Genomic DNA, 9,653 nt, shown 5'->3' with positions numbered 1-9,653 from the left:
TTATATCCAAAATATCAAAATGTGTGTCTTCCTTTGGCCACTCCTGTTCCTGCTTATCGTAGTCTTAAACACTTTAAGGTCCTATATTTTAAAGATTTATATTGCAAAAAGGGTCTGGCAGTTCAGGCGACATGAAACTAATCAATTGTTTGCACGGGAAGGTGCAGAACGTAAACCTTTATGCCACGTCTTGCAATGGATGTTTGTGAACATGAGTAGCAATTGTATATCTCTATCTAAACTAACCGCTGATTTTCACACCCTCTACGATTTTTCTGTTCATATAAGTTCTTATTTGGCTTTGCTAAATTCGACAGTCGTCTGTGGTGTAGCGGTTAGGTGCTTTGACGTCACACGCAGAAGATACAGATTTTATTCTCGTGCAGGGAGAGTTTTATTTAGGATCTCCATCATTCTATTGGGACGTTCTATTCCTCTCAGCCCGGGCTGCCCAAAGAAGCCCGCCTCCTAAATGTTAAGAATAGTGTCGATGGCTTGTTTTGGGGATATTTTAAAGGTCTCTACACATCTGGTTAAGCCCTATCGGAGATGGACGTTAAACTTGGAGGTCCCGCCTTTTGAATAACCTTACAGACCGTTTTAAAGGGGTATGAAGGCTGTACAATTTCACGAATAAAGGGCTCCATGACGGAACTCCCACAATATCCAAATTGCACACAATATAACGTGTTGTGTCCTTAACCCACACCTGGCTCGGATCCGCACCCTTTGAACTAAATGCATGTAATATCTCACGAGAGGAGAGCGGGCTAAAATCAAATAAAAATGTGTCATGACGCGGTGGAATCAGGTGCTCGTCAATTTTTGGGATTGTAGAGTTATTGATATCACCGTAATGCTTGTTCATTTGTCTATCGTTGGATGAAAAAATACAAAGCTATCTTTAATAGAAGTCAAGATATTTGTAATTGAAAAATGTGGGGCTGTGTGGTTTCAAAGTTAAAATTGTCAAGAAAATGGCAGCGAAAGTTTGGTGATTTCCATAGCTTTTGAGTACTTGGAAACGGAAAGTTTGCTATTTTCATGCCTTTAATCCACTCAAAAATATGTTCTTAATTGGACATAATAGGCGTAGAGCCAAAAACCAGCTTTGATACGTGTGCATTGGCTGATCTAGATTCCCGACCAGTTCCGTACCCAATGCTGTGGACGCCAGTAGCTGAATAAATATGCAGTCCGTTATAGAACTCGATTCCTGTCTTAAGAACACTTTAAGGTACTCCTACTTTCTCTTCTGCTGAGCTGCCTTTGTTCTGTCCTTGGATTTCAGGTCGATTCCGATGTCAAAAACTAGACTAAGGATGAGGATGGTGGGGAGGGATGAGGATGGAGGGAAGACATAGACTTTGACCTTTCCTTCTGTCCCCGTCCCCTCCCCCCGGTCTGATGTTGCTGTTGCCACATTGCTATTTGCCTGTACTCTTAAAAAATGCAACCAAATTTTATGAAGCCAAGAGAGAAGCCTGCAAGCTGCACACTACCACAAGTCAGGTGGAAGTGAAGCTTTTAAATGCTCAAAATGTAGCAAACTCTTCTTTGTCAGAGCTGGTCTCATTGGCCATAGTAGATGCCACATTATGTCATCTTAATCCTTATTTTCTCTCCTGTTCAGATGCATAGCCATCGTCAAATACTGACAGATGAACTATTATCTTCTTTTCAAGGGAGAGCGCTATTGTGGGCAGCGAGAAGACCTCGCGATAGATCCACGCTACAGTGACGCCTTTGAGGTGTCAAAGCATTCGTCCCTCAAGGGAAGCTGCAAACAACCTTGGCTGAAAATGACATGTCTGCTTCGGAGACCTCTGAGGTTGTCGTACAATGATCTGCCATTCATTACAGTATTCAGCCGCTCTGGTGCACTGTTCCTACGATTGGGCTGACGGCTGTTCATGACTTTATGTCGTCTGTCCGTTGTAGTATCTGCCTTCCAACTACCCCCGCGCGTTTTAGATTGGCTTATAGTATTACTTTCTGAAGTGTGTAGCAAAACTTTACAGTAACACTATTAGCCGGCCAGTTGACACGAACGTATCACATTGGTCTCTCAGGCCAGAGAGCGTCCAGTGTTTGCGGCTGACCCCGGGAATGACTTAATATGTCAGCTCCAGATTGCACAAGGTGGATTTAAAAAACTATTCACTTTCATCCTTGTGTTGGATTTCAGGACAGGAATACGGAGTTGATAGACGGCAGTGGTCCGGTGTCCGTGAAGGAAGCCATCATGTCCGGGTCAGCAGACAGCACGGTGGACATGCCCAGTCCCATGGAGGTCAGGTAGTCCTCGCCTGTCAGCTGGGACATGGCTGGTCCATGGGGGTGGTGCACTGACAGGGAAAAACAAAACAGTGTTTGCTGCGGAATTTGTTGGTACAAAGTCAAAGCAAGTATATTACAGCATCTCAAATTCCATATAATTTCTTTCACTTCTCTGCCACTCTCTTACTCTCACGCTTTCCTTGCTCTTTCTTTCTTTCTCTTCTCCCCCCTGTGAATGTCTTGTCTGTCTGTCTGTCTGTTTGCTTGTCTGTCGGTCTGTCTGTCTGTCTGAGACGTCTGTCTGTCTCTCCCCCGCACTCCTTTTCTCTAATAAAGGCAAGCACTAAACACAAACAAACACACATACTCTCTCTCTCTCTCTCTCTCTCTCTCTCTCTCTCACACACACACACACACACACACACACACACACACACACACACACACATACACACAAACATACGCACACAAAATCTTCTCACAGCCCCAACTACCATCCCTGGGTTAGGAGCCACCCGACAGATCTGTTATACACCAAGAAATAGTGAAACCCATCCCTTGGTAAAACACTACACACGAACATCTCTCGGGGGAGTCACTCTCACATTTTTTTTTCTTCAAAAGCAAGAAGCCTTGCTCTTACACAGACTGGGATAGGTGGCATGGCAGTTGAGGTCTTTGCCGTTCACGTTCATAGACGTGAATTTGAATCTCATATGGAAAAGTTGTTTTATCGAGTATCCGCGTTTTTCTGATACGATGCTGTTTCCTTCTCAGTCCAGGTTGACCTTGAAGGGCCGGGTGGAAGCAGTCTGCCTCCTTAAATGGTCATACTTATCTCCCCCACCCCCCAATTTAAAAAAATAAAAATAAACATACAAATTAGTAGACAAAAAGAAAAGAAAAAGAAAAAAGAAATTAAAAAATCCCAAACCCACAGGAAACACGCACTCCCTCAGAAAAAACAAACATCAAGAGCAACAAACACAGAAACAAAGAAACAAAGAAGAAAAACTAAAAAAAGACCCCTTCGCCAACTACACTCTCATAACACCCCTGGCGCGAGCGAGCGAGCGAGCGAGCAGGCTGGAGGGGTACTTACTGTGTGACACCATGCCGTGATGACCCATGGCCCGCGGGCTATGACACGATCCTGACCCCCCGTTGGTCATGGCGCCGTACAGACCTCCGACGTCTTTACTGGCCACAGCCCCGTACAGTCCCGGGACGTCTTTGCTGGTGACGGCGGCGCCGTACATGCTGAGCGTGTCTTTGGCGCGGTACGATTTGTCCAGCAGGTTCAGGGGGTCACTGGCCTCGTTGTGGTAGTGCGACGCGCCCACTGGGAGCCGCTGCTGGATCACTGGCACGTGCTCCACCAGAGGTTTGGGGGCCGGGGGGAAGGTCGGTGGGGAGAAGTAGTCTTGGGAGAGGGTGGGTGGTGGAAGTGGTGGTAGATGTAAGGATCATTTTAAAAAAATGGGACAGTAGTTTTTGTTGTAGTAGTAGTAGAAGTAGTAGTGGTAGTAGTAGTGGTAGCAGCAGTAGCAGCAGCAGCAGCAGCAGCAGCAGCAGCAGTAGTAGTAGTAGTAGTAGTAGTAGTAGTAGTAGTAGTAGTAGTAGTAGTAGTAGTAGTAGTAGTAGGAGTAGTTGTAGAAGTAGTAGTAGCAGCAAGAAGAAGAGGAAGAACAAGAACAAGAAGACCACGAATAGGAACACGTATAATAAGCAAAAGAAGAAGAAGAAGAAGAAGAAGAAGAAGAAGAAGAAGAAGAAGAAGAAGAAGAAGAAGAAGAAGAAGAAGAAGAAGAAGAAGAGGAAGAAGAAGAAGAAGAAGAAGAAGAAGAAGAAGAAGAAGAAGAAGAAGAAGAAGAAGAAGAAGAAGAAGAAGAAGAAGAAGAAGAAGAAGAACAACAACAACAACAACAACAACAACAACAGCAGCAACAACAAAAGCAAGAACAACAAGAACTACAATAACAAGAACAGTAACAACAACCAAAAGAACAATAAAAACAACGACGACGATGACAGAAACAGCAGTAACAAGATACAACGCCCCGGATTTATGGCCATCTATTCATCATCCCTGGGCTCGCCACTTTTTACTCCTTTTTAACCTTAAAGTGTATAGTCTTACAATGAATCGCACATGAAATGACATCCTCCTAACCCCCCTCCCCCCACCCCAACCAGAACTGGCCTCATCCCACCCACCCCTTTCCTCCAGACTCACCTGTGCCCTGGTAAATGGAGTGAGATTGCACAAAAGAAGCAGCTGCCGAGTGCTGGTTGTGCACCACATTGAAGGCACTGCCGGATCCCGTAGAACCGGATCCAATAGAAGAACCGGGTACAGAACCTCCCAATCCGCCCATGGAGCTGTTAGCGGCACCGAGTCCGTATCCGTGCTGCATAGAAGGCGCAGGGCAGAATGGCCCAAAGTAGGCAGTGACGTCACTCGGGAATTGTGGGTTGTCACTGTAATGCGGAAATGACGTAGTGCTTTCGGCGTCTGCTTTTGCGCCGTAAGGTGTCTGATGATACAAACTTCCGGTGAACGTTCCGGGGTGATGGTGGTGGTGGTGATGATGGTGAGACAGGAAGTTGCCGGGGTGGTAGGGGTAGGGGGCGTAGACGTTGGTGCTGTTGTTCATCGCATGGTTTCCTACAGCAGACGAATTGCTGTTGCTGTTGATGCTATTGCTGCTGGTATTATTATTGTTGTTGTTGCTGTTATTGTTGTTGATATTACTGTTATTATTAACACTGCTGCGAATAGGCGAAGAGGAGTTGACAACAGCTGAATGAGAAGGATCGTGATTACTGCTGCTCGCAATGTTAGCGGTGGTGTTGTTGGCGTTGTTGATATTGCTGTTGCCGTTGTTGTTGCTGTTGTTGGAGATGGTGGTGTTGATGTTGCTGTTACTGTGGTTGTGGCTGCGGAAGGCGCTGCTGTAGAGGTTTGAGCTGAAGTTGCCGACGTATCCAGTACCCGGACTGGAGTGTGGGAGGTTGTAATCGCTACCTTGTTGGCCTGTAGGGATAAAAAAGTTCGTGTGTCAGTGGCTGACGATGACTTACACGTCTGGAGAGGAGAATTCTTGAAGAGCAATTTTATTAAAAGAAATAAGGATTATAAGAAGATTTGTGGATTCTGTTATGGCCAATGAAACCAAATTTGGCATAGAAAATACATTGTGGACATTTAAAAGCAGTGCCTTCAATTTGGAAGCGAAGATTTTGCCCCATTTTGAACATTTAAAAACAGTAACTCATCAGTGAAAAAACAAAATATTTGCGGTGTGAAAAAGTAAATGTATGCCTTCATCAAACAGTTTAATCAATTAGGATGCGAACTGCCTCGACCCTGACAGCCAGAGGCAATCATAGCTGTATGGAGCCCATCAGAGCAGAAAGACGAATACACCAGATACAATTGTATTTATATCGACCAATACATACACCCATCACAGGCGCCGATACAAAACAATTGTTTGTAAGTGAGTGGGTTTATAGCTTCGTGTGTGCACTTATAAGGTACAAAAGGGGGGGGGGGGTACACTTTAGGAAACTATTTCTCACGAGCCCCCAGAAAAAGATGTTAGCTTATCAAACATACCAGTGGCAACTAAACTTCAAAGTATGTAAAGAAATTCTAGCCTTTCACACTGTTTTGCACTTGAAATATTATTTTCACTCTTTGTCCATCTCTCAATTGCTGCATGTGAACTTTCTGCCAACGAACAAGCACGTAACTTGAGCGAAAGACCCTCCCTGGGGGGGCCAGGCGAAAGTTTGAAAGATTAAAAAAAGTTTTCCCCCTAGCCCAGGGGCAGGGAAGCGAAAGAAAATATATGTAATTTCATAGGATTTTTTTTTCGGGGGGGGGGGGGGGGGGGGGGTATTACAAATATACATCACTCTCAAATTATTTTTTCCCCTGTAGATGAAGGGTGTATGGTTGATTTACCTGATTTTGGATTGTTGCTTTTACACTGATCTGCTTTGAAAAGGGCTGCAAACCGTACTTCAGAGTGAACCTACTTTAAGTGTAAATAGATTTTTTATGGCGCATAGGTTCATTAGTCTTTTACGCTGAACAAGCTGCTTGACAGGTTTATAACACATTATAATTGTTTATTCGCTATCATCATTTTGTTTTTCTAAGTGGGTGTAGCGTCATCTTGATCGTTGGCTCAATTGATATAATGGATATACGTAAACAATTACAGTGAATAAGCTTATATTACTCTTTTAAAAATTAGCTCTCTTTTTGCTTCCGCATTGAATATCTTTTTCTCATTTCCTATCTCTGTCGTTGTGTCTATCTCTCTACCCATCTCTCACTGTCTCTGTCTCTCTGTCTTCTGCCCCCCCCCCCCAAATCTTTGCACCTCTTTCGAAGAATAAATTGGAATAACTGGAGTGGCAATCCTCCATATTCTGTCAACATCTCTGGCTTTTGTGGTTACTTCTTTTCCTCTGTGGTGTGCTTACTTCTTTCAAAGAATAATGTCCTGCAGTAGGGACTGTGTGCTTAGGAATTAGAGACATTCCTTTATTTATTTATTCTTAAAATGACTTTGACCAAAATGGAGGATATTTTTCCCCCATTTTTTCTTTTCTTTTTTTGGGGGGTAGGGGTGGGGGTGGGTGTAAGGGTGGGGTTGTTCTAATGAAACTTAGATCTTCTGTGTGCGTCGCCGGAGTGCCATAGCCTCACACCACAGACGCTGGTTTGCAGTCGGGGTGCTAGCGTAATGACCAGTTGCCTCTATGTAGATCTGTACCGATGGATTCACCTTACGTTCTTTTTGACTTTCACTAACAAAGTCCCTGTTAGACTTGAAATCTTGTCCAAAGCAGAGACATCAGATCTACAAAGAAAGTGAGCCTCAAGCTCAAAACGCTACAACAATTGCAGCTTTGGGGGGGGGGGGAGGGAGGAGGAGAGCATTTACCGTCGAATTAAGGTCCATTATCGACCTTTTCCACTATTTTAGAAACTTATGGTACTTCATTTCACAGTCAGAGCGGACATGCCGAAGGTTCGATACGGGTGACCCTGGTGGGACTCCTCAATGGAGCCTTCTTAAACTTGGGTTATTCAGAGGTTTATAAAAGCTTTCCTATCGACGATGTAAGTTAAATTCGGTCTTGGTTCCTACATAATCTTACAGTGCTTATAATGACGCTCGATACACAATGTGTCGATAGTGATTTTATGAGGGTAACAGAACGTCACTGTTAATACTCACCCAAATAAGGAAATGAACTTCCCAGTGGCAGAGACTGTGACGTGGAGGAGAAAGCAGCAATTGGTCCCTGGCTGATGACACTCGCGCGGGGGTTGATGGGATTGGGCACTATGGGTGACACGGGAGGGGTCAACATTGGGTTACCAGCTGTACCCATGGCCTGCAGAGGGAATAAGGTGTATGTTGTTATAGCCATTGTCTTTAATTGATCTTAGTAAATGTTTAGTGGTATCTAATTCATTACAGCAACATTTTGAAACTTAAAAAAAAATCAACTTCTGTTTACAGAATAAAAAAAAAATTCCCGGAGAAACGTATTTCACTATGGTTAATTTGTCCTACCATAAGAAAGCTGCTGCACGATCTTTCATTAAGTGATTCAGTCATTCAACACTGAGAATTTCGGTGTTACTAAGAGAAGAGTCAGGATCCAAGGTCCAATAAATATGAGGAGTCCACGGGGAAAAACGGGCAATATAAGAAAACGGAAATCGTGAGAAAATCAATTTTATAAGCTGAGTTAATATGATGTGTTTAAAGATTTCATAAATTTTATGCTAACTGATGTGTCATTTCGTAAGTGTGAATCTATAATTCTTCAGCTGGTAGAATTTGTAAAATTAACCACTTATAACTTCAGTTCTGTTTAATTGCAGGCTCTTTTCATTTTTCGTAAGGAATTTGATGAAAACAAAATTTGTGAAATTCTTTTAAAAAGCCCAGCATATCCGCAATTCTTTTAATGATACTGCATTTCCCCATTAAATAACCTGTAAGAATTGTGGACAGTATAAAAAGAGGCATGTCGGCCTACGATGTAGGGGAAATAATTATTAGTATACTCGATGGAAGTTCGGATTGTCATGCCTTAATATCCCAGTCTTCTCCCTTGTTTCATCTTTCGATTTTCAAGACGAGATAAGAAGGAATTGTTGAAGGTCGTATTCGCATTAGGCAAGTAGCCTGTATTTTGAAATAAAAAAGGTTCAATTTTTTTTTCTTTTTAAAAACAAGGGTTCAAAGTACTGAATTTCTAGTGAAAATATTGTATACATAGCCTTCACAATTCTTGCATACTTAAGACCTGCTACATTCTATTGTCTACTCAAGGACCCTTGAACCCATGCAGGTTATATATTTTATGGTTTACTATTCTTGTTTATTTCAGTAAACCATCAGGTGCTCTGTTAATCAAACTAGCATTTTTCTGATTTATATTCTGCTCCATGCTTTTTATATAATTTTTGTTTGCTTTTGGTGGTGCGCATATTTGTCCTCATTCTGTTCTCTATTCATGTCATTTTCTGGTCGTCTTATAAGATAAGATAAGATAAGATAAGATAGTACTTTATTATCCCAGAGGGAAATTTTCCTTGGCTGTACAGGACCGTAAAAACACATGCAGGTATACATAAAACAAATTTAAATCATATATATTACTCTCATTAAAATTCAATATGAAAGGAGAAGTAAAACTGACAAAATGTACATTTACATCAAATGCATCATTCAACCACATACAGGAATTTAAATTCGTCTTATCAGTCTCTCCAGGTGTTAATTTTTATCACTTTTTACGTCCCTGGATGATTCTATTCGGGCTTCTGTTCCATCATGGGCTACTACTCCCCTGTTAACCTTCTCCGTTACTCCCCCCTCCCCCCCCCTCCCCCAAAGAAAAAAATTGTTATAATCAACTTCTTGGTTAGATGTATCCTCAGACTTCTGATCTCTGGTTTCAGAAAATACCTCTAATTCAAAGAAGAGAGTTTGAGCACAGGGTTTCACTTTTTCTTTCTTATAACTTGTGTAATAACTATTGTTTAGATTCCTTAGGGTGGCCTCTTCAGTGTCCTCGTGTGCATATATAGTTTGTAAAGCACACAGAGTTTGCTGTTGTAGAGATGGAATTTGCGCTTACAAATTATGCTTTTCATGACTATAATTGTAACTAAAAGACCTAACCAGTAGTCAGATCTCAGGTCTGTGTTTGATTGTACACATAGGTTTCCAGCTCGTTACTCCCCTTCATTTGTTAGATTGGAATAGACTTCACCCTGCTCACTGGGGATGAGTTGATGCGAAAGACAATACACCGTTAGTCAACCCCCC

The 9,653-nt window shown here is 42.5% G+C and overlaps 1 protein-coding gene across 1 annotated transcript in view; it reads right to left on the bottom strand.

The window, feature by feature from the left end:
• Positions 1-871: 871 nt before the first annotated feature.
• LOC101853024 (DNA-binding protein RFX6) overlaps positions 872-9,653 on the bottom strand; it is a gene marked incomplete in the record, with an annotated part of 90,512 nt that continues 81,730 nt past the window's right edge. Inside the window, 4 exon segments of the mRNA XM_013086723.1 lie at positions 872-2,348; positions 3,383-3,703; positions 4,517-5,317; positions 7,542-7,701. Coding sequence (XP_012942177.1) covers positions 2,185-2,348; positions 3,383-3,703; positions 4,517-5,317; positions 7,542-7,701 — 1,446 coding nt within the window.

Source organism: Aplysia californica, unplaced genomic scaffold (assembly GCF_000002075.1).
Source record: "Aplysia californica isolate F4 #8 unplaced genomic scaffold, AplCal3.0 scaffold00496, whole genome shotgun sequence".
Classification (NCBI taxonomy): Eukaryota; Metazoa; Mollusca; class Gastropoda; order Aplysiida; family Aplysiidae; genus Aplysia; species Aplysia californica.
This window is presented reverse-complemented; position numbering and strand designations above follow the sequence as displayed.